The sequence below is a fragment of the Pagrus pagrus genome (genome assembly GCF_965226575.1).
Source record: "Pagrus pagrus genome assembly, chromosome: 20".
NCBI lineage: Eukaryota > Metazoa > Chordata > Actinopteri > Spariformes > Sparidae > Pagrus > Pagrus pagrus.
The window spans coordinates 6434505-6461027 of record NC_140207.1 but is presented as its reverse complement, the minus strand read 5'-3'; the positions used below and the strand labels follow the sequence as shown (position 1 = coordinate 6461027).

The 26523-nt window shown below is 42.5% G+C and overlaps 1 protein-coding gene across 2 annotated transcripts in view; it reads right to left on the bottom strand.

Moving 5' to 3' along the window:
- Positions 1–26523, bottom strand: part of gpr158a (G protein-coupled receptor 158a) — a 72744-nt gene that overhangs the window by 33263 nt on the left and 12958 nt on the right. For both annotated transcript variants that reach the window (XM_084340600.1, XM_084340601.1), the window contains exons 3-4: positions 6843–6945; positions 2189–2415 (exon numbers count right to left, since the gene is read on the bottom strand). In XM_084340600.1, the coding sequence (XP_084196726.1) occupies positions 2189–2415; positions 6843–6945 (330 nt within the window). The remainder of the gene's footprint in view (positions 1–2188; positions 2416–6842; positions 6946–26523) is intronic.

The window sequence follows — 26523 nt, the reverse complement described above, 5'->3', positions numbered from 1 at the left end:
TGAATGTACATTTTGATAAAACATTGGTAATTTATACTGATATATATCTAAAAATCTATTACTTAATATATATTTTTGCATATATTACAAGATAAATTAATTTTTAGGAAACAAAGCAGGTATTTCCAAGTGTTTTTTTTTTTTTTTGCCTAAACCTAACCAGACCATAAGCACAGCGTTATACACCATAGAATACAATTTTTATGTAACATGCAGTTATTTGATCCATTGCTGATGTAAAAATATTGATTACAGCAGCTTTAACTTTCATTTTCACTCATGTATGTACAAGATAAAGTCACATTTGAAATAACACGACCATCCTCTGGAAGGAAAATTGCAAGTTAAGGATAGAAAGTGATTTATTGTATGTTCTTGGTTTACGTAATTAAAACGTCAAAAAATCTCTAAATTCCAATAAAAAATCCCTCTTTCCTTTGTACCAAGCTGAAGTAGAGTTTTGAATAAAGCTTTTTAAAAATGCCCGGGAGGTTAAAACGAGTCTAAAGCAGCAGGACGAATCTTCCAGGAGGGTTTGAAAAAGGAGGAGTGGAGCATTTTTTCTTCTGTCTTGGTTGAAAGAGAACAAAGTGAAGTGAAAGCTTTCGCCTCGAGGACTTTTTCATGGAAGGGTTCACAATTTCCAGCCACTTTGTGTGCACCTATTGTGTCGGATATTTAACAAACATATCGTCCTATAATTGAGAGCCCCCCTCGAGCATCACGTCAAAGAGCGGAGCGCATCTGTGGCACTCAAAAGAAAACGAAAACCTCAGCTCTGTAGACCAGAAGACGGATGTTTATCCTGTTCAATAACATGTAACCTGAATGAACTTATTTGTTTATGAGAAATTAATCGTTTTCAATTCATCAGAAAGTCTGTGAGGAGCTTTGAAACTAAAGCTCTTAAACTTAGTTTGATAAGAATAAATGGAGATTATATAAAAGGGGGATTACATAATTATGACAAAGCCCTGGAGTATCTCAAAGTTTCATCTGCTTTATTAATGGGAGCGATCTTTTGTTCAGCTCTGCTTGAGACGATGGCGGAGACTTCAGGTGTGCGGCAGATAGAGCGGCCGGATGTTCAGGCTGTCAGGGAGGTGGTGAATCTTCCAGGCTTATCCTCGCATGTCTGAAGCTCAAGACAAAGACTTCAATTAAGGGAATTAATTGACAGGAGCAACCAGAGGCTCGGAGGATTTCTAAAGTTCAGAAAGTAAACTCGGTAAATAATTTACTACTATCCCAAACTTTCTTTTAAACCGAGCTCGGCACTTCTTCTTTAGTTTCAGGTGAGTTATTTCCTGTTTTAAGTTGAAAGGTCTCCTCCTGTGTCACGTTTTGCTTCACACTTCCTGTCTTTGTCTTTTTTCTCTGCGCTCACCTCTTTTATTAGTTAATTCAGGTTGTACATTTTCTTTTTCATGGATTGGTATCAGCCTGATTTTGTTGCATGTCTTCTTTACTTTTGATTTGAGCTGGGTTTTTTTTTTAAAGTTTTTCAGCGTGCCTTCCTTGGCGTCTTGAAGTTGGGTCCTTTTTTTTGATAAACGCAACAGGATTTTGCCAATCTGTCCACGAGTGTCGACAGCTACATTCAGTTGTAATTGTTACGATTGTCAACTATCACATGCTGCAATTTTTGCATCTTCTTTATATTTTATTTCTTTATTTATTGTATTTACATGGAGGGTAATGGACGCTGGTCACAGTCCAGGTTTGCTGATGTCGAGTTGATCTGTGGCGTCTGAGCTGTTTGAAATGATTTCAAAGCTTTATTGTGACCACCCACATACGGAGCCACATCACTGGTGTATTGATCCAAAGGGGCTTTGATGACCGCACCGCCCAGAAAACATCAAACAGGTTAACTGGTGTGATGTTGTCATTGTGAAGTGAATGTGCGTAGCCCTCTTTTACTTTTATACATTGCTGAGGTTTCAAAACTTTAAACACTCACTAAAATCTTAAGTGGCTGACTGTAAGAATATTTAAGATTATTTAGATTTGAATTGTGGAATAATATAAAAGAGAAACAGAGCTTTAACGTCAAACAATCTCAGTTAAGTCGCCATTACAGCGCCTGTCCAACAGCTCACTAATCACTCACAAACTATTTAAATTAAAAAATAATACATGGATTAAACTCTGTAGGTGAATGTTTGTTATAAGTATGTACACATACCTTGTTCCTGCGAAAGTGATAGATGAGTATCATGCTGACGAAGACGATCAGCAAGCAGAGACACTGGAAGGACAGCACGGCCATGCGGAGGGCGCCGTCCTCTCGGGCCACGCAGGGGGTGTCGTCTTTGCAGAAGGCGCAGCCCTCCTGACACGGCAGGCAGTCGCTGGACGACCCCTCGTCTGCATTGGGACCGCTGTCTGCAGCTTTCCCTTTTCTCCCCATCTCTGTCAAAAACATGATTAATTAAGAAATAAAGTTTAATCTCTGATATTTAAGGCAAGAAATCTCAGCAACCGACCCAGTAAACCGTGTGTCGTTAGCATCGATCAACACGCTGATCAACCCGATTTAGATCACTTTTGTGCTTTATTCAGCGGGGAGCTAGGTTTATAATCAGTCTGTAACATTATTTACAAGTTTAACCACTGTTTATTACTTTGTTTGCTATATCCAAGTGGTTGGGATTGTTAGCTAATTGTAGGCTAGAGGATAAAGAATTTAAATTGTTTACTAAAAGTAAAAAATATTTGAAAGGAATGAAAAAAGGCTGACTATGTATAAGAGCTAAACCTTAAAGGTAAAATGTTAGCAAAAAGCTAAAATTAGATGGTTAAGAGGGGTGAAATATTAGCTAAAAATAGGCTAATCGATTAACAGTTGAAATTGTTAGCTGAAAGTAGTTGATAAACGGTCTATCTGTCTATCTTAAATCTTTGCCTATAGAAAAAATAATAATTTTTCCAACCTATTAAAAGGCCTATGTTATTTCAGAAGTATCACATCTTGTCAGTTCAGATTTTGTCCAGCATGTTTCCACGACACAGAGAACATATTCAGGTGCGGTAACTGTCATCTTCTGACATTTCCTTGCTACAGACGTTTCCTCCGGATCTGTTGAGACCAGTATCAAAAGATAAAAGAGATGAAGTGCTTCTATGACGGACTGAATCTCCCTCAGTATATATACGCTTATCCCCATCTGACCTTACAAGGATTCATCGACATTGTGTCAACACCAGAGAGATGGATCTATATGTGTGAACATGAAAAGTCAACACTGCCGCACCTTGTTCAGTCACCGGCATATCATACAAGGCTGATAGCTGCGGCGTCCGCGGGAGAAAGCACACAGAGGACATGCCAGGACTCAGTCATGACAAGGACAGAGTGGAGGGAAAAAGACGGGGCAGGTCGGCTGAAATGGTAAAAATACAACCCAAGACTACAGTGACTTCCTCACAGTTTCAAGATGGATGACAAATATCTGTAAAACTCTGAAATTGTCCCAGTTTACAACAACAAATGTCTTAATTGTGCTGATAAACGTCTTACAATTAACAATAAATGTGTTTATTTTGCTATAATTAACATTAATAAAGCCTTTTTTACCTTTTATGTTATTGTTTCGTTACCTAATCAGATTAAATACATACTTTATCATGCACTTGGTCACATTAACTATCATTTTTGCAGCTGTTGAATCCAAAGCCAAGAAGAGCTTTATTATTATTCAATAAGTGCATATTTAACTGTTAATAAATGCATAATAAAGTATATGTATTAATCATAGTGAAGCAGCAAACAAGTAAAAAGACAATAAACATGTTTGTGATGTTATTATTAACACTTATGTCGTCTTATTGATGTAAACAAGCATCTTATAGGGTTTATAACTGCCTTAATAGCTGTTAACGAACATTTATTAAAAGGACCTTAATATAAAGCGTTAACCGCACTACGTCTGATTCAACACTGATTTGTTTGCATGTGTGTCAATCAGTCAATGTGTTGTTGTCAAGGCTGTCGTTAGCCGATGATTCAAAGACGCTCGCGACTCTTTCTGATGATGTTTCAACATTTCGGAGTGAGAAACCGCTGGATGTTTTTGCGAGGGACGTCAGCGTTTCAACATCTGTAAGCAGGACACATCAGGACGCCTTGGGACAATTTCCAGTCATGATTGTGGCGGCAAAAAGTGATATTTTTGACGACCGCAGCAGGTATTTTTACTCAAAACATGATCTTTTCCGAACCCTATCTGAGTGGTTTTAGAGCCTAAACCTAATTAGATCATAAGCGCAGTTATTGCCACATAAAATAGAAATAAGAGCCTCGAGAAGCATAAAGTTGCAACATAAAGATATCTATTCTGGCGACTGGGTTGGGAAAATACTGTTACACTATACAAGATTCAAGCTGTAGATGGGGAAAGGAAATGCATGCGAGGTTAACCACTGAGGTCGAGCTATAAACCAGCCGTTAAACCACTAACTGCTTCAAAGAGCTGCTGCATCTAGTGGAGGAGTTTGGTCACAATGGACAGTGAATGCTAAAAAAAAAAAAAAAAAAACCTGCTGGTGAAATCCTTCTCAGGGTAAACTTAGGTAAAAACCCAAACAAACCCAGGGGACGACAACAAGCCATTTGTTTGTGTAGAAATCCCCGGAGAGATGTCCATATGGTCGGACAGATAACGGATGCTGGACTTATACAGAGCTTTTACGGAGGCTTTATTGGAAACGGCCATTGTCTCAGAGATTTGCAGGGATTTTGCCTTTAAAAAGAAACTGGCCTATTTTTCAAAGCTATGACTCTGCACATCATTGATCCCTTCAAAAGGACTACTTATCTCCGTAGCAATGAGTCACATCCTTCAGCTCGCTCTCATCCGTTTGTTTCTCCTGCAGCTGACTGACAGCAACAGCTATAGTAACTTCCCTCTCCCACGTATTTAGACGCAACATCCACGGTGGAAGATCACTGCGAGACAAAGGAAAGTGAGTTGCACTGGCTTTCTCTGCAAAGGAGTGTCAAGGATGTCCCCTTGTGGATTAACAGGCTTGTTATTGGCCCCATGGTGGGCCAGACTGCAGCACTACGCCTCGCTAACAGGCTCGCCTCTCCTCTCTATTATTGTGTTGTCACAGACACACGCGCGCTCGCACACGCGCGCACACACGCCGAGCTTTCATGCAGACGTGCGCACGCGAGAAGGAGAAGCAGACGGCACAGGCAGAGAGGAAGACATCGTGGGAGCTGCTTTTTTTTGTTTTTAGCTTTTTTACTGTGCAAGGAGGGAAAATATTTTAGGGGTGTGAGAGAGAGAAAGGGGTAAAATTGAGATGGAAACAGGAAGATGCTGCATGAGGACGAGACGGGAGGGAGAGTGGATCGAAATGAAAGTGTGGCAGAGTGATGGAGGGCAGGTGAAAACCACTGGGGCTCTGTGTCTGCAAAAGCCTTTTTTAATTAACTCACAGCAGACAGAATAAACTGGGGAAAAAAAGTAACTACCATTAAAAAGATATTTCCCATCTTGAACCTGATTAGCCTCCCCAGGTACTGAGGCTACTTCAACCTTCAGACACGTGTCTCGTTCATTACCGCAGTTATAAAATGAAGACACAACCGGACATATAAGGTGGACATGTTGTTCTTTAGGAGGAGCTGATGGATGTACAACACATGCGCAACTTTTAAGCAGAGTCAGACTGATGATTTGAGCACATCTGCTCCATTCCTGGCAAATCGCCTGAAATGTGGAGAGTTCAAAGTCTAAAATGCATCTGAAGGTCAGGCGATGGTTAACGAGCGGCCAATCCTGTTCAGTATCTGATAATTAACGTCGGGCACGAGGATTGAGCGACATTAGAAAGAGACTTTTCACTCCTTGTATTTGCCATATTAAGGCTGTACAGGAGCACCAGTTGTTATTTCTAAGTGGATAAATGAAACATTTTGATGACAAAGACGGGGTTTGAATTATGACACACAATACCTCAATCAAGTTGTAAGTGTTAACACTCGGTACGCAACTTTTTAACCTTTACACTCCTCAAAAAGCACTTATAAGCTGATGTCGTATAACTGGAAAGAAAGGGAAACATTTATAAAATGAAAACACTCAATAAATCACATTTCTGACAAACTCTACTTGAATATGATGTAGGTTTGTTTTACATTTTGAGAGAAATATCAAAACCATGTTGCTAGTTCAGGTTGTTTAAATTCAGTATTTCCAATCAAAACAAACAGTGACTCAAGGTCAACTTACTAGGCTTTTCTTGAGTTTTCAACCACATCTCATGGTTCTCATCAACAGTGTCTACTGAGTGAGGAAAAGCTCCAGAAAAAGCTGTGAAGTGGCTTCGCGTACGTGTTGCGGAGAATCTGGACACAGAGACTTCCAGTTCAGCCCTCCACTAAATGATTGAAGCGTGCTGCTTTTCTCGACTTTCCAAATGTTATTGGACCGAACGGATCCAATTCTGACAATTAAAACAAGCCATTTGGCAGCAGGGTGGTGACACTCAAAAAAATGTGTCCACCACTTTACAGCCACTTCTTTCACAGTGTAAGATAACGGGGGAAAGTCGTGACGTTACAAGTGCACAGCTTGGCTACCTTCAGGGGCTTGATCTGCTTTCAGGCACTTATTGATTATGTAAAGTTGTTATTATACATGTCAAAAGTCACCAACTGTACCTTCACCACAAAGTATTCAGATTGAGGTTGTTCGAGGTTAGAAATCTGGCAAAAACTAAAAAAATTCTTGGGGTTTGTGACCAACTAAATCACCCTGCAGGCACCAATCATCCAACGAAACAGTAATAAAGACTAAACCTTATCTGTTATCAGCCAGGTGACTCACTTGTGAAGCCGTTGACGGCGACTCTGTTGGGGTGGTAGAAACCTTTCTTGCAGTGACACTTGTACTTGTCCAGGACGAAGCCATGGCCGTGCATCGCCGAACACTGTGGGGAGAAACAAACGTACACATCAACGACAGGGAAGACAGTCGATTTAATAACCTGTTAAAGAACTTCAAACGCGTTGTCTTGTAATGCGAGACTGATACGACAGCAATATAGAAAGCAATTAAAAAATGTCGATACTGAACCAAAAAGTGGAGCCTGTAGCCGAAACTCAGCGGGATCAAACGTCCGGTGGGAGGGACGAGGGTCTGATTATTTAAGTTGCGAGCCTGACTCCGGCTCCTCACCACTCGATATTAAATTAGCGAAGCTTCTTCCATCTGATTGAAAGTCTGATAGGAAACAGACTGAGGGGGAGAGAAACACCGAGGGGTGTCAGGGGGCATCCTTGGCAGACTTTGTGCGCTGTTTGCCAAATTACAAGATATAATTAATATCTAAATTAAGAACAGACTTATTTGCATGATTAAAGCAGAAGCATTAATTCTTCTTCACGTGGGAATCAGATCCCATCTCCTCCTCTGTGTGAACATATTTGGGTCATTGACATTAAGCTCTAATTTTCATTCCTCCCTCCCTTAAAACTACACGGCGGTCTTATTTCGACACGTGTTTTTCTAAACAGAGACGATAATGACTTATGAAATCCCGAGAAACGACGGCGGGGCCGAGAATAGCGCCGCTGCTTCGGCTGACACTTGACACGCCGTGAAGTGTTTGTGACCCGACTGTGAGATCTAGCGGCGAGGCCGGCGGCGGCGGCGGCGTCTAAATGAAGCATCAGTCATCGCGATGCTCCTCACAGCCGAATGGACTCGTCTTAAAGAGGAGAGCTATTTCTGACTGTCTCTCAAGGTCCTTGGTGAGGTCTGAGCGCTGTTTTTTTTTTCTCTAGTCTGAGAGTGGAGGCCCCTCAGTGAAAGCCTTGGAGAGGCCGGCCAGGGCTCGAAAGCACAAGGTAATTACCAGGTTACCATTCAGAGAACGAGTTCCTCGAACAAATTCCACTGAAGAGACCGAAGCATTTAAAGTGGCACTACACGAATCTCCTCGATTGAGCGGCGACAGCCTTGAAAAGCTCCTCTCGATCCAGCAATCGTGAACCTGTGTTCAGGACTTTGGAGCCGCGTATTTAGACTCCAACTTGTTTTTTTAACGTTGCCACCATCATGTTCTGCAGCTTCTCCACCACTTTTTTAGTTTTTCTGATAGATAAAAGGTCCCCGACACCATGAAATTTAATTTTTCCAAGTTTACTTCATCGTGTCTCGTTAAAAAACAGACAGAAGGGAGCTGTGATATTCAATATTACTGGCCAAATACCACATTATGGCCAATTTCTTTTGGTAACTTGCGCTGACATTTTTTGGTTTTGTGGTGTGCTGAACTGAAGCAACATTTTTAAGCTGCCTTTTCAATGATCGGGGGCAAACTGAGGCAAATAACTAACATTTAAATGATAACGATGACGATCCTACAGTAAAATAATCCCCCAATTCTGTCACGGTCCTTGGTTTTAGTTTAGTTAATCCCCGTTTTATGTTGAAAGAGCCCCTCCTCATGTGTCATGTTTAGCTCGACACTTCCCGCCTTTGTCTTCTTTCCACGTGTTTACCCTGTGTCTTTTCCCCCGGTCATGAGTTTTTCTCATCGTGTGTCGCCAGTGTTGCTTTTTCAGCTTGTTCTGAGTTAAGTTTTTGTATTTTGTAGCCAAAAAATGTTACTTTGGTAAAAGTGAAACGCACACATACGAATGGTAGTTGAGGAAAAGTCATAAAGTATCTGATATGAAATATATTCAAATATCAAAAGCACAAGTTTAAGTTATGTATTTGTATATTGTACACAAATGGTCCAACTTTCCCACATATTAATTTAAAAACTGATAAATGTAGTAAATGCAGTGGAGTAAAAAATACAATATTTGTGGAAGTTTAAAGTAGCTGAAAATGGGTGCACATTTTATCTGGGCAAACTGGGGATGAATCTGCAGGATAGACGCTCCGCCGTGTTGGCGCCTCTCGTTTTCGAGTTCTCAGTTGTGTATCCGTTCATAGAAAATCTGCCTGGTGCAGCTTCGAATGAGCACTGTGGTGCAGCGTGAGGCAGGTAACTGATTTCATCTCCCAGCAGTCGTCTCCTCAGGACAGGTGGAGCGTGCTGCAGCTACTGCCTGCCACTGTTAATGTGCCCACCTCACAGAGACGCTGGAAGAAACAGCCTGAGACAGGTGTGTGCGTGTGAGTGTGTGTGTGTGTGCATGCATATTTTTCGTGTGTGTGACAGGGGAGAGCCAGAAATAGCCCCGGCAGTGCATCCCACTCCTGCCTGGTGTGGTGATTGATGCGGGGGCTCGGCTGTGGAGTGTGCTGAACGGCGGAGCGGCCCAGACAGCGCAGCCTCGCCTCCCAGCTACCTGCCATCAGTCACATGTGAGCTCGGCGGCAGCGGTCCAGCCGAGGGGCCAGACTCATATCAACAGGCAATAAAATGGAGCTCCTGGAAGCAGATCTTATGGCTCTCAGATAAATTTCAATGTGTAAGGAGGCTTACAGGCTCAATTTAAAGGCGCATGTGTGACTGAGATCCCTATACTTGATGCTTGATAGTGAATTTTAGTCAATTGAAAGTGGTTTAATTGGCAAATATATTGATATTTTGGGTTTTAAGGCAAAAAATGTCAAATATTCACGTGTTCCAACTTCTTAAATGTGTGTTACTGTCATATATTTGGCTGTAACTTAATCATATATGGCTCGGGGGAAGTCACATTTGTAAAATTTGACATCCAAATTTGTCAGATTAATAAACATTAACCCTGTAATGCACACAGCTACAATCCTTTTAGCCATCCTAAAAAGAATCTGAAGCAAAGTCAGTGTGTCTCATTGATTATTGATCATAATCGCAATCATTTGGGACAGTTAATGTGTTCATGGGTCCGGCCGTCGGGCCATAAACTCACACAACCAGCAAACTTCCCTTCGAGCTCATTTCTTTGTTTTATTGGACTGGATTGGTCAAGATTCAAGTCAGTAAAAAAGCCTCAAACATTTTTTTGTGATGATTACAATGTAAAGATCATGTAGATATTAAGTTATTGTGGAAATCATTCATCATATCTGATTAAGAGCTTGTTATGTAGCTTCTTGTTGCATTAGGAGACAGGAAACTGAGGGTTGCTGTTCAATATACCAGTGTAGATTATTACACCTTGTACTGTCATGGTCTATTATTTTCAAACATACAACACAAACAGCTAAATCTTTTCTAATTATAACACAACACACTGTTTTAGTGTTTCACGTAGAGCACACATAGGCGGTGACCTACTTCTACATGCGTGACATATGCTGTTCATTACGTGCGGTGATGTTCTGTTGATAGCGAGCAGCTCAGGCAGCCATATTGTTTCTCCCGTAATGAGCTGAAGGCATCAACTGTGCTGCCGGAGAGCAGAAATCACATCAAATTAAACCGGTGATTAATTAGGCCTGTATGATGGAGAATAATGTGTCCTCTCAAAGTTGCTGGTATCAGCCCTTTAAAACAGATAAATAGTCTCTTTATCGGCCCTGTTGTTGTTTTCGGCGGCCGCAGAGATAAATAAATATGATCCACGCCTCATTTATTTTTCATGACGGCCACGTGCAACAGAGGCGCCTACAGCTCGTACTGTTTGCCTTCCGACGCCACAGGTTTCCCCACCAGCGCCGCTCGTTGTTGTTTACATCGCAGCTGTGGCAGCTGTCAATCACGCGCACTCTGACATGCTAATTGCCATGGTGACATGTGTGTGACCGCGAGCGAGAGCCTTTTTATGGGAGTGCGTCACGCTGTCAGACCAGCATGGTTTTGCCTGCGACAGAGCACTCTTTGAAAAAAAAAAAGGAAAAAAAAAAAAGGGCCGCAGGAATCAAAAATAGACACAACACACACTCAGCCTCTCTCTCTCTCTCTCTCTCTGCAGTTTCTTACATCAGTGCTGTTTGTAACGTTGCGATCGATTCATAATTTATTACCGATCCAAATTCTTTAACGTGATTTAAAGCCATGAGCAGAAATGCCCACGTGCACAATGCCAGCACTAAAGAAGAACTAGACCGACCTGCACGGAGCCCCGACCTGAACCCGACCCAGCACCTCTGTGATGGACTGGACTGTGAGCCAGGGGCCGATCGTAAATCCTGGCGCTGCACGTTTCATGAACGACCATCGCTCCCACAGTCCTCTCACTCACTCACTCACTCACGCATAAGTTAAACTTGAAGCTTGTATGTTGCAGATTTGTTGAAACGGGCCCTCAGAGCGCGTCAGAGTCTGAATGAGAGCATATTTTTAAACGTGTTTCGAGATGTGTCTGCCTTTATTTGAAAGAGGCAGCAGAGAGATGACAGGAAGTGATAGGAGAGAGGGCAGAGATGACGTACAACAGAGATTCCTGGCGAGATCTGAACCAAACCCCCCGAGCCACCAGGATACTTGGCCAAAGTGTATTTAAACTTAAACTTTATTTACTTGCACAGTACACAAATTTGCAATTTTGCCTCAAAGGATTTCACAGTCTGGACACGACGACTCTTTGTATCCTTAGATTCTTTATTCAGATGAGGAAAAAACTCCCCTGAAAGACCCTTTACCTGAGAAAAAAACCTGAAAGAGACCATTCAAGCACAGCAGAAGGAGCAGGCCGAGGTAGATGGATCCACCAAATATCAGAAATGTGTTGCTGTTCAGTTGTCTCGTCAAAAAATGTTCCAGTATCACATCATATTTACAGTGTCAGGAGCTCGAGCTAACTCAGCTGCCGAACAGGAAACAGAGCCACAGATATAAACTTTATAAAATGCACTTTAATGATAATCTGTGACATTATGTTCTTGAAATATTTGATTTCAGGATGTTCACAAACATTTTGCTGTGTTCACTATTTACCCAGAATGCATTAGTTTGAATGTAACTGACACTAAAGCACAGTTGACAACATGGATGAGCATTGAGCTTAAAGATGCCTAAAAGTTTTTATTTATTTTAGTTAGTTAGTCAAAAGAATTGTTGAGGCTCATAATGGCCTTGAATATTTTTACTTTCATTATCTTTGGGCAATAAAACATCTTTATTTTTAATTCAATCCATTTTCTATTTTTAGTAAACTAAAACTGCTCTCAGGTGTAATGTTCAATGCCTTAATGGTCTTCAGTGAAACGTTTGGCAGAGCACATTCTGAGCTGTGATTGTTTGTTAAGTGATCATTTGCACTTGACTCGACTGAGTCGTCTCGAGCAGTCGGTGATATTTTAGGCCCCCCCAAAAATCCCCCAGGGTGCACTGGGGTTCTCAGAACCAAGCCTGTTAAAAAATGGCATCTTTACAGGAAGTTAGTGGCAGAAAAATCTCCTCTTGCCATGAAGTCTGTTCGAGTTTTTTCAAAGGTAATCATATTTTTGGATTTTGTTTCATTTAAGAGGCTTTACTGAACAGACTTAGACACTTTCAATTAAAATACAAGTTTTTTCTTCCTCATAAAAATCTTCTTTTCCCACTGTAATGTAAAAACAAATGTATTGTTGTTGTTGAATGTGTTTCCTGTAAAAATCAAAACTGTTTTACAACTTAAAAAGTGTGAGGTCAGAAAAAAATGATAAATATATCGACAACTAGAATAATTGCACTTGTACGCCTCCACACACCAATCAAATTGGTCGCATCAAATGATGGTCAGAACATTAAGACGTCACAGTGAAGTTGAGCTTCATCACGTCATCATTTTATCCCAACAGACATGTGCTTTAAATTATGTCAAATGAATGGTTGAGTAATGTCCAGAAATCAATCTTGTGAGGTCCCAATGATCCTTTGACCTTTGACCACCAAAATCTAATCAGTTCATCCTTGAGTCCAAGTGGACATTTGCACCAAATTTGAAGAAATTCCCTCGAGGCGTTTTAGAGATATCGCGTTCACAGGAATGGGACGGACAACCCAGAAACGTAATGCCTCCGGCCACGACTACCGCCAACGCAGAGGCATAGAGATAAAAAAAATGAAAGGGATGGAATTTAAATCCTGCTGATATGATATATTTTGAATGTAAGCTAAAAATGAAATGCTAAGAAATGACAAGAGCATGCAAATATGTCTTATTTTTAAGCATAAAAGACAGTGAGGACATCAGCGTTGCACAAAATACATAAAAAATTCACCAGAACTGCAAATCTACTGTACATCATTGCATTAATCTACATTAGACTGCAGCACTCACTGCATACAAATGTGCACGCACTCTCCATATTCTTCCCCCGACATCAAACGCAGCACTTCTCCTCCATCACCTTTCTGTGACATGAAGCGGGGGAATAAAAACCAACTCTAAGAGTAGCACTAATTGATGCAGAGGCCAGGCGTCTTCCACCTGACCAGGAAACCAGGAACTAGCTCAATCCCGCTGGCTAATTAGAGCCTGCCGACGACTCTCCCTCTCTTTGAAAATGAGCCCACGCTCTTCCGGTCCAGCGCCGTGCCGAATCAGCCGCTAATAGGCCTCTGTAGATATTTGTAATGATCCTACAGAGTGCAGCACAAAACCCTGAGGAAAGCTCATCGTCCAATAATTACAGATTGAACTATAGGAGGTGCAGGAAAAAGGAGGTGAGGAGGAGAAGATTTGGCTGGAGGGCAATTTACTCTGCACGTACAGTACAGTCATGTCGGTGCTGTAAGCTGCCAGCTCACAGTGTGTACGAAGGCACCAGGGAAACATGCTGTTTGTTTTAGAGGCAGAGCGAGAAAACAAAGGAGTTTAAGACGCTGCTGCGGTTTCTTTTTCTTCTTGACACTCTGCCTAATGAGATTCTTTGAATTAAATAAACGCACACCTGCACACATTGAGATCAAATTATTCCTCTCAGGGAGAACCGAGAAGAAGAGTTGAATAATGTCTGACGAAACAGTCTCGGTGTTGGCAGCAGGGTTATCTCACCTTTGGCTTGGGGAGGCGTTGGCGTTAACAAGGCATGGAGGGCCTGACAATGAGACACTAACAAGTTGCCTTGTGGATGTAAAGGCTCCACAGCGACTCAATGTGAGGAAGTGGAGGGGATGGTGGTGGAGTTATAGCCGAGAAGACCGGCAAGTTCAAGACTGAGTTTCGACATTTGTACATGTGAAGCCACTGGATATCTTTAAGGAGACCTCGGGACATTTCCAGCTGTGTTTGTGGCGACCAAAACAGATATTTTAAGCTAAAACATCATGTTGTCCTGATCCTAACCAGGTGTTTTTTGCACATACGTGTAGATCAAATAGAAAAGATTTAACGAAAAGAAACGGCATGGCACTTTGTAAGGTTCAGGACATTTTCCGCCGCTTTCTGGCGACCGCAACAGAAAGCCAAAACATGATCTTCTCCTAACAATAACCAAGTGTTTCTATGCATGAGCTTCACCTAACCATGAAACGTAAAGTTGAAACTTATCCGTTGTTTGTAGAAACAATAGGGCATCATCTGTATGCAGTCGGGCACCCCAGAGGGCATATGACCAAGTTTGTCCACTGGAAGGACACCGTAGTTTTGAAAAGACGGAACAAATAAAGTGCACAGCAACGAATAACCAACTGCTAGTGAGCAGATTTTTATACATAAGTTTGAAAGTATTGGGAGAATTTCAATGGGCAATTGAAAATCAATCAGTCCGACTGGAATCTGGATCGTTATGTCGGTCTTATATCTGATAAATTAATTACGCCAGCGTCGGTACCCAATACCGATATTAGATTGGATCATCCCAAACCTTCTGGATAGACATGCAATAGCTGCTGTACATAGAGAGTAACATGTAACAGCAGAGGTATAATCACAACAAGAAGACAAATAATCACATTATTGAGTAAAAACAAAAAAAAGGTAAAGTACAATAAGAAGTAGATACGTCTAATATTACACTCCCCGACTGTCTAATTGGCTGTCATTGAGAAGATAAAGGGTATAATACACATCTGGCTCAATAGTCACTTAATGCGTCATGATGAATAGGTCCATAAGTTAGAAACCAGTGTTTGTATGAAGCCTTGTGTATGAAAGAGAGTCAGAAGACACAGAAGGGGAAACCAAGAGAGAGAGAGAGAGAGAGAGAGAAATGAGTTTTGACGTCAATATATTTGCTTCAGGCCGGGCTCGGGCTTTTTCAGCTGTTGGGCAGCGACTGGGATAAATAAATTGGCTCTGGATCTGGTTCAGACCACAGTTTCAGGCCCGTGCATTACTCAGACATAGAGACAAACACAGAGACACTGCAGAGAGCTGGATGGCTGTGGCTCGGCGCTCAGAGGGACAGCTAGACGGCACAGCCAGGCCTTTAAACGAGGTCAACTAGCAGGAGTTAGCTGGAGCGGAGCTGCCCGGACAGCAGGGGCCTCGCTTTGGGTTCAGTCCAAAGACCAAAGCCTAAACACCAGTGAGATAAACACCCTGGCCTAGAGGGAGCTTAACACTGCCATCAGGCTGAGACTAGCACACACGGCAGACAGCACTGGGATATTGCTTTCATAATCACATTCACAGCTTATGTAAGTGTCAAAGTGAACCAGCCGGCCACATATTTATTCCGTGTTCGCGCCCTAAAATGCACAGCAATGTTGACTCTTGCAACTGGCAACGGACAGTCGTGCGAAAAGTCGAGCACACTCGGGTCAGAACGAGGACAACGGGCACTTAAAAACGAGGGATCAGGCGTGCAGAAAGTTTTCTGACATCCTCGCTGCAGCCTCCAGCGACAACAGGCACAAACAGTGTCGCTGGATGATGAAGAACAGGGAAGTCTGCCGCCGCTGTCCACTCGCCCTGCTCGACTCTCCTCATGCAGCGTACAGTAACTGCGGCAGTCCTTCCTCCCTTTAAATCCCTGTCGTCCTAATTTGTAGCTTGGAAGTGATTTAAAGATATTACTGTAACAATCCCCCTTTAAAAATGTCTAAAAACGACAAGACCTTTTATGTATTTTGTTCAGTTGTGTGCTGACAATATCTCAAAAGTCCAACAAAGTTCAAACCCAGAAAAAATCTTTGTCTACTCAAGGTTATGGTCGCTATAACTTCCTGGTGAACGGCAGCTGATTGGTTAGAAAGTGAAGAAGGAAGTTCTCCTCACAACGGTGTGCTGAAGGTCTGGTTAAGTTTAGGCGTAAAACCCTCACAGGTTAGGGTTAGTAAAAGATCATGATTTGTCTTAAAATGCCCGGTTTTGTTGGCAGAAAGATGGCCACAAATCGCCTGACATCTTGCTAAAACACCTGCTTTTGTTTTACTGTAGGTGGTCTCAAACGGTGCACTGTTGCTCAGCAGCCATCTCGCCAACTATCTAATTCCTCCTTGTTCAAACAGTAACGCCAGCTCATGGAGACGTAATCAGAACTGCATCACTTAACCTGAAATGTTGATTTGATGCATACAAAGCGCAGACATCCAACATATCCGCAGTTTGAAGAAAAGTCCATGTATAATTGAGCTCAGTTTACTATAAAGTCAGAAAGTCATCGAAAGACTTTGGTTGGAAAATCCAAGCAGCCAAAAAAGGGATTGTCTGGAATCAGCCTTTAGGGGCACGAGTGCGTAGCCTCCAACCCTTTGCTCTTTCATGTTGAAAAGACCCAGATATCTGGATCATCTGATCCCCCTGGTTGCCTCCCTGCGGACGCACTCCGAGGCAAGTCCAACAGGGAGGAGACCCTGTGGCAGGCCCAGATCGCACTGGAGGGATTATGTATCCCTACTGGTCAGGGGTAGCCTCGGGATCTCCCAGGAGGAGCAGAGGACATCAAGGGTTTTCCCTGCTCAGCCTGCATTCATCGTGACATGGACCCAGATAAGTGATGAAAAATGGAATGATGGTAGAAACATTCATGTGGAAAAAATGATTGATTCATTGGAGTTTGGACGCAGGATCTTAGTGCAGGGTTAGGCTTACGTAAACAGCTTCGTCAGATCTAAACTGAAGTGAAGGCAGGTCACTTTTAAACCAAGCTACTGTCACTGTATCTTTTTGTCTGTGCCGCTCAGTCTTTCTCCGTCTATTTCTATCCTCTGTAAGCACACGGCTGTACTCATTTCACATCCAATCTCATGGGTCCCTCGACAAACATTACCTCTGCATTCCACTTTTTTTTCCCCCCATCCTCCGCGGACCGAATGTTTGCTTTCTGCCTCGGTTTACCGTGCGCTGCTACGGCTGGGCAGCGCAGATGTAAGACTTTGCCCGAGGGCGAGTGTACTCAAGTCTTCAAAGTGTTTCCATGTAAATTCAGAGTTCCAGCATTATCCACAGAGCCAATTAGCGAGACAGTGGTTAAGGAAAGGGCTGCACTGCCAAGGGCCGGGGGCCAGAGTTAAAACCAGAAGTGTCCTGTGATCTCTCGTCCCACTGCGTTATGGCCAACAGCCCTCAACCTTGATGTTTTCATCTCCAATACCCCAAAGGAGGCAGGACCGGGGGACGCAGAGCATCTTCCTACTGTCCAATGTGGGATTTGAATTTTCGGATATCAGTGGGTTCACTTATTGGTAACACGAAAATGTGCAGCATGACAGAAAAGCACAAACTGAATCCAAAGTGAATATTTTTTGGATATTGAATGATGAAATCTGGGCAATGATGCAGAGAACATTCAAAGTACACTCAAGTGTTCTGACCCAGACTTTGTTGGCCACGACATGGTGCTGGATGTTTCATTTTCATGATGCTACAAAAGCATTAAAAATATATCCAACTAGTTGGAGGCCTTAATCATGTAGGTGGGAGGATATATGCCCATTAGGCCCAACACATGGCCTGGGAAATTTAAAGCTAACAGGCTAATGAGTCTCAAACAGGCTAACATCGACATTAGCTTTTCCAACAACGATATTCACTTCTCAGGCTGACATCAGTGTTAGCTTCTTTAGCAGGGTAACATTAACATTAGCCAAACTTCTACATTAGGCTAACATCAATATTAGCTTTTCCGACAGGCTAACATCGAACTTTTCAAACATCAGTGCTAGCTTCTCCAACAAGACAACATTGATACTAGCTTCTTTAACAGGTTAACACCAGTGTTAGCTTCTCCAAAAGGGGAACAGTGAGTATAGCCTTCCTTCTCCAACAGGCTAATATCAGTGTTAGCTTCTTGTACAGGCTAACATTGATGTTCATTTCTCCAACATCTGACATCAGTGATAGCCTTCAACAGTCACCAGTGTTAGTTTCTCCAACAGGCTAGCGTCCATGTTAGCTTCTTAGCAGGTCACGTTGACTTTAGCTTCTTCGACTGTTATGGTTTGAGTTGCATTTCATCACAATATTTCAACCCATGTTGCTCCATATCTCGACAGTGGTGCTGCCATTTTGGGCAGGTTTTAACTGTTAACCCCTAACTTAGGAAATTCTTCAGTTAGGACGGTTATGTAGTAGAGATAAGACGCAGTAATGAAACATCTTTCTGTAATACCAAACATCCTAACTATCATCCTAAACTGAGATAAGATATATTTCAGACGTTGGAAGTTTGTGTAATGAGGCCCCAGGTCTACTACAATGCTTCGTGATTCACAAAAGGACTCGCTGAAATTGAAGGGTGCCGGTGCACAGCAGTTTTCTATTTCCTTCCCTTCAAGCACCCTTATCAGCTCTGAAGCATAATCACAGCTTTGGTGAGATCACTGTAGATAATTAGCAATTACCCTATTTATAGGCTCCTGAACATAGGCAACATAGCAAGGAATGTAGTTAATTAGGACGCTTCAAGCCTTTTTCTCTCCATCCAAATCGCTGAAACGAGATCAGCAGGGTTGAAATGGCTGTGGCCCTCGCGTGAAACAACTCTTTTACACGGGTCCCTTGTGGGAATCCAATACCCGGCTACGCTTTTTTCGTTGAATGAGTGTAGAGGCAACACTTGGAAGGGGAAGCTGTCGGAGCAACAAGCAGATACATGTTGTACAAGTCATGTGTAGCATCATGACGAATGAACAATCAAGAAGTTGAACAGTCTCAATTTAATCCTGATGCCTCTAAATGCATGCACTAGTCTGATCACGATCTTTATGCTAGGAGGCGGTAGTGCTCATGCCGCTTTTGTCCACAGGAGGCGCCAGAATCAAGGGAAAAATGTTCATTGTAGCCGCTTTAAGTAAACAGTTTACTTCGATGGATCAGACTAAATAGATAAAATCCTGGTGTTTATTATTTTTTAGCAGTTAAAAAAACATATAGGGGATAACTTAACAATTAGTTTCATGTTCAATCCAGAAATCAATGAATCATAGAAAGTTTCTATTCATTATAATGCAGAAAACTGCTTTTTAGACCCAAAATCTTCACAAGCACATATAAAATAGATTTAATTACCTCGCACTGCTTCTCTTAAATGGGTTACTGGTTAACTAAAGTAGAGTTTATGCTATAACAATGATTTAATTGCGTGTTTTATTGCCTTTTATGAGTTCATTTCAGCAGTGTAATACTGGCCGCTTCATGTGTATCCACCACTTGGGAAAAAAAATATGGCCAATTTCTAGTAAAAAAAAAAATGACTGCCAACACAAAAGACAACTCATTATGGCACAGAATGAGGCCTAAAACCTCTGCATGCAAATGAAGCGACGTGTCTGATGCCCAAATCAATCTTTTTTTGTGACACGCTGATTAATGAGTTTCAGTTAGCAATCAGTTTTTCAAAGTGATTTAAATGAATCCCATCAATCCGACCTGCCACGCAACAAAACCCCTCTCAGGCTGAAGGAATAAACCAGCCGACATAAGAGAACTTTACACCGAGAACTTTAAAGCGTACATCCTGGAAACATAGATGTTCCCGTGCGCTGCAGATGAAAGATTTATTATCACGACTGCCGATGCCATGCGCAGCTTTTTGTCTGATCTTTGTAAGTTACAGGCAGCTGCGAGTAAAGATTGCAGGACAATGAGATGTAAATCACAGGAACAGAGCGTGACATGACTGGATCGGGTTGTAAGGTCACCAACGAGGTTAACGCCAATCAGCTTTTCTTCTTTCTGTTGCTGTTTAAACCTGACTGCAGTTCTGTCTCAATCAATGGTGGACTGATTTTTTGATCTATGTCATTATGTCTGTGTACTTGTAGTAATCACATTGTAGAGGAAAACGTCTATTGAAACCATTCAGACTATAATTTTACTGTGATGGCGTCTGCTGCACCTGCAACATGTATTCCTCCTCTGCTGCTCTTCCACGAGTTTCTTGCATTACAGGGTTTCTTCTTATTACAACCGCGGTAGTCGTTTGCTGTACAGGTTGTAAAGCCACTTGAGGAAAATGTGTGATCTTGGCTTGACGATGGTGGAGTTACAGTAACCGCAGTTAGAGTCTGCGTTTCAACAAGACCTCGGGACATCTAGCAACGTTTGTGGTATTTGAAGGCCAAAACATGATCTTTTCCGAACCCTTACCAAGTGTTTTATGTGCCTAACCCTAACCAGATCATAAGTACAGCGTTGTCAGAAGATAAAATTGAAAATTTAACCTAAAGAAGCATAAAGATGCAACATAAACAAATGAAACGTTACATCATATCTGTGGTTTGCAGAAACGTGCATTGCCAACATTTGCAAAAGGTGATATTTCTAGGAAAAAGTCCGATCACATAGTGACGAATCAACCTGGGAAGAAGAAGCTGGTCCCCACAAATGGTTCATTATTTCTACTTTGGTTAAGACTTCAACAAGAATCTGATATCTGAACAAAAACATTTCAAATGTGGTCCCCACCTAGGGTTTAGGGACACAGTGGTGACGCTTAGAAGAAGCCACCAGGGAACTGTTGTAAGTCAATATAGTAACCTCACAAGTGAGGACAGCGAGGATGTGCTGTGTGCACTTTTCTGTTTGCAAAACTGTGAGCGAGAGAAAAACCAGAGAGGGAGACAGAAGGTGAGAGCAGGAGGGTAGCAGCAGTTGTTTAACACTGATGGCGTTATTAATTCAGCAGCACAAGGTACACGGCGGAGAAATCAGCGTGTGATTGAGATGATAGCCGGCCGGGCCGGGGCGACCTTGTGAACCAAGGTCAAGATGTAACAGTGAGTCAACAGACAGAGCCGAAATATCCTCTTCAGCTTTTTCAACAACGGAGAGAGAGCACCACGGAGAGGCAAAAATAAACCACACGCGCTGTCGAGTGTACAAAACGTATGTCCCCTGCCACGCTGTGGTTTGACACCTAATGTGTGTGTGTGTGTTGTGGTGTGGACAGGCAGTGCTTTGCAGCCATATGGGTTGTTAGCTGCAGCACGGGAACGTCTGAAATAATAATATTTCAACTCCGGTAAAGATTTTAAACTATATTTCATGAACAGACTATAGAGGAGGGTCACCTGTTGGATACCTCACCCAGTTTAATTCTATATATTTAATTTACAGGATCCTCCCATGTGTTGTTAATGCATCATCTTCCAACCAATTCCTTATAATTTGTTTCATTATCACTTCCCCCTTTATTATTAAGACGAAGTGAGAATCTTTCTTCTTGGTCTCACCCTCTGAGTGAATTTGTACTCGACTGTCACCTCCTAAATGTGTGAACACGAGGACTGGAAATCGCTGCGAGAAGCAGAAAAAAAGGCTGAAAACAAGGACAAAAAAATGAAGAAGACGAATGGAAAAAAAGCCGACATCAAGTCGCCAGGCTCTCGGGAGTACAGTGAAGTTATACACTACATACGAACTGGAGTCCAGCTCAACTCAACTGGCAAAATGGCATAAATAACAAGAATACAATAAGATTTAGATACGACAGCTGTGCTAGAAGCTCTGCGTGCACGATGCACATTTTAACTAAGTTTTGCTAAAGTTTATATAAGAAAAAGGTGTAAGTTGCATTATAAACCAGAAAGTCTGAGGAAGAGGCTGTAGTCTGCAGTTGTCAGCTGTTTTCAAGTAGTAGCACCAACCAGATGCTGTAATGTCAGACCAGCAGTCGACGATCTACAAATCGGCTGGTAGCTCCTGAATTTTTTCATTTAAAACTCAAAATCCAGGTATTATGGGGCTACATATGGTCAAAGTCGGATGTTTTCTATCATTCCCCGTTTCATAAACGTCGTTTCCACCCAGCGGTCCACCCTCTTCTCACTCAGCAGCCCTCAACAGGAAACAGCGCAGAGTCAGGAGTCCTTGTCGTGCCGGCTGGAGTAATCATTCAGGTTATGTGTCACTGCCTTTCACAGGCTACGGTCCCCCAGGGCTCTACCACTTGTTCTGAGCAATAAGCTAATTGATTGAAACATTCATCATCATCCACAGCCGCGTTCTCGTATGAAAGGTGCCCCCAGGGCGGCAAAGTCCTAGACTTTTGAAGAACGGTGAAACACACTAATGGAAGTGCCATTAGTGAGAGATGAGAGGGAAAAAACAGGAAAACGTCAGCGTCAAGCAGCATGTATACACCTCTTCAAAGTCATGATTGTGGTTGATAATCTTGGCTATTTAATGACTCATCCAGCTTCACCGTGACTGACACAAGTCAGAGCTTTACAGTGTGCTTACTCTGCAGTCTGCAGTCACTTCATAATAACATCGATTGCTATAAATTGTCCTCGACAGCAGCGTTTGGCATATTCTGGTTGATTTTCTCGATTGCATGCGAGCTCCTGTGATTTGATGGTGATATATGTAGTGCCTGTTTGCAAAAAAAGCAGCTTATTTCATGTCATATTTTTGTCTGCCATTGAAAGAGAAGCTATACTTTCTTTTAAAAGAGTTCACCTTCCAATACAAACACAGACTTTTTACCAGATTTTAGTGAAACTATAGACAGAAACTTAAGCTAGCTAGCTACTACAGAAACATATTCATCTCCTCCAAGATCAATTTTCATCCATCATCATCCTAAAACACATGAATATTGGATCATAAAAGCTATTTTTGGGTTAAACATGGAATAATCTGTAAAAAGTCTTTAATTTGGACTCTCTGCCGCCACTAGGGCTGTTCATAGCCCTTATTTTAGACCTTGTTTTAACTGATTGTAGATGCTTTTAACTGTACTGTAATTTTATCTGTTTATTACGCTTGTATTTTCTATGTTATATACTGTGACGGTGTCCAAAGGCCATGCCATTGTCAGACTATCACCTCTGGATTTGTTTGTTTGTTTTACGCCCCGACAACCGTCAATTACATTTTAAAATTCTTCTTTAAAAAGACATTTTACAGGTATTATAAAAGGTAATTTACAACAAAGGCTTAACTTTATCCTAGATGGGCTAATATTCACCAAAATGAAAGATTTCAGAGTTAACAGAGTTAAATATTAACACCCTATCAGCGACTCAACATGACACAACAAAAGATAGAAATTCAGTTTGCTAGAAAGTTCGGTTTCTGAAATCTGTTCCGAGTAAACCCTCTTCCCATGCAAATCAATAAAGGATCTCTGAAAAAGGAAAAAGCTGTTAGCTAGCTGTGTCATCTTTGAATAGTTTTTTTGTTTTGTTTCTTTGCTTCAGACACGCGCAAAAGAGAGAAAAAAGAAAACAAAAGAGTATTTCAACTTGTCACCGATACAAATCAGCTTGATCTAAGAAGTAAACGTACTAAGAGCTACCTCAACTGTTTTGTTCTACATCTCGTCACTATTATAAATGAGGATAGGAGGTATCCTAAAATGGCTTTTCGAAGTAAAATAACTGTGGCACCACTGCAAAAACAAAAAAACAAGTAGGGTTTTGTGAAAATGATCAGCGAGGACTAGAATCAAGAAATCTGTTCACAAGTGTTGGATCTAAAAATAGCTCTGCCTTCAGATAAGCGCAGGTTTCTGACATCGTCGGGTTATTGTATTTTTCTTGTCAACAATCCGAGCCTCATTTTGTTTTGCCTTCCTCTGCTCGCCTGGTGAATCAGTCATCCATAGCATCTGCCTCCATCTGAGTTTGGGCTGCCTGCATGCTTGGCTGGGTAAACAGCAGCTTGAGAGGCAGGATGTGAGGGAAGGCCAGGGAGCCGGCCGGCTGGATGGATGGATGGATGGATGGATGGATGGACGGCTGGATGGATGGGTGGATGGGTAGATGGATGATGGATGGGTGGATGGATGGATGGATGGATGGGTAGGTGGATGGATAGGTGGATGGATGGATGGATGGATGGATGGATGGGTAGGTGGATGGATGGATAGGTGGATGGATGGATGGATGGATGGATGGGTAGGTGGATGGATAGGTGGATGGATGGGTGGATGGATGGATGGATGGGTGGATGGATGGATGGATGGATGGATGGATGGGTGGGTGAATGGATGGATGGATGGATGGATGGATGGATGGATGGGTGGGTGAATCGATGGGTGGATGGATGGCTGGATGGATGGATGGATGGATGGATGGATGGATAGGTGGATGGATGGATGGGTGGGTGGATGGATGGATGAATGGCTGGATGGATGGGTGGGTGGGTGGATGGATGGATGGATGGATAGGTGGATGGATGGATGGGTGGATGGATGGGTAGATGGATGGATGGATGGATGGATGGTGGCACTTAAAACGCCGCTAAGGAGCCAGAAATACAGCGAATGTGTGACGGCAGAAGACAAAGTGGCGTCTACATGTAAGTGGAAACGCTCCTACGGAGAGCAGACGAGGGTGTAAAGGAAATGCGACGACGTCAATGAAACACTTAAAGTAAATAAACTGCTCCAACGCCAACTAAACAAACCGCTTTGTTTCCAGTAATACAGAAAGAAAAACACTCCAACCGCCGATCTATAGCAGCCTGAAATGACTTTTCTTTTTCATCTTAACGGCCCCAAAGAAACCCATTAAACTACAAATTGCTCCACATGTGGAGGGAATACCTGCACGAGGAAAAAAAACGCAGCAATAACACTAAATGAATCCCTGTTTGCAAATGCGGGGCATCCCTCCCAATGCCTGTTTTTATCACATTACCACACACACAGAGCCCTGCAAGACTTGATTACACTGCAGTCGTGCTTTCTATTCATAGCTGGAGAGACATCAGCCTCCCACGTCACCTCCGATTTACCTGGTCGTGCACTTTAAGACCAGGGAGGTGGGTTGTTAGCTGTAATGGATACGAAGATGGCTCGCTGTAATTCCTATCTGCCCAAGACTGCTATTACGTGATGGTATCGCTCCTGATTTATGAATTACAATACGGGCTCTGCGTTCGTAATGAGGTGGTTAAAATCAGTGCCTGCTGCTCCTGCTTATATTTACCTCCACACCGTCTCCTATCGACGCTGCTCATCGAGCACGTATGACGATAACGAGCTCTCCTCCATGTCAGAGCTGTCATGCAAGACAAGACACATCCTGCAGCACCACGCCACGACCGCAACGGCTTTCATCATTCAGCTGTAAGCAAGCGCACTCCTAACACACTCCTGCACTGTGAGCACACAGAGATCATTATTGTGCAAACCCAGCTAAAATCCATACCAGTAACAATGTATTTCTCTCCTTGTAGCCAGCCCACACACACACACACACACATTATCACACAAGCACACACACACACTATGTCAAATGTCTCTGGCATTGACTGTCCACGGAGGGAGGGAAGTACTCAGACAAAGAGAGTGATTAATTATTCAAACGGGCTCACTGCAATCCATTACATCACATGCATTATGAAGCAGTCTGATCTACAGCACCTCTTCAAAATCTATCGCTCTGAACGGTTGAGACTCGACCTGCAGGTAGGAAGCGCTGACCAGAAGGAGAGCTGCCGGGCCTGAAGCAGGCAGAAAGTATCAATTACAAAAAGTTATCAATGCAGGATTTATTGGTTGCTAGGCTAACTGTTGGCGTAATTTGAAAATCCTCGTTCTCTGTCCCGTGATGATATTTTGTTTTAAGGGAATTCATCTGTAAAAGCAGCTATAACCAATATTTTCACAACACCAATCACAATGTTTGTATTTCGTGGGCTATTACCACGCAACTCGAGGGTGCCATCTATTCTAGCTAGCGCTTTCTAAAATAACAATGAATGACAATCCTCCGATTCAAAAACGGAAGATGTGGATATTTGACACCCTCTTAAAAATAGCAGAGCGTGAGAGTTTTTTATCATCCTGTCCAAGAGCTCTGCCCACATCTTCCACGGCCTTGAGACGGGCTATTTTTCATCCGTATGAGAGTGGCCGGAGCTATTTTCTCCATCCCGCCGATGCCGAACGCGTTTCCTGCTCTCCACCTCCGTTCCCATCTATTTAACATTAAGTGAAATATATTTCTCGACCCTGTGAAAAGACCCCTTAAGATTTACAATCAGTTTCATGGCGTGTACTTAATCTCAGTTAGTCTGAAAACAAGATGGGTGTCCGGATGACCGGCGGAAACTCAAGATGAAGTGACGCTCGGTCCGGTCTGTCCACCTAGTTTCACACAAAGCTGAACACATCATATTTCATAACAACGTAACCTTGATAGAGACAATAAGGTGGGTGGAGGAGGAGCAGGTGCCTTTAACAAAGCTTCAAGTGTGACCAAAACATATTTTTCTCACTGCAACCTCCACACAGCGGAGGATAAATGTAGGAGAATGAGTAACATGTGGCGTGTACGTGCTGTATATATGTT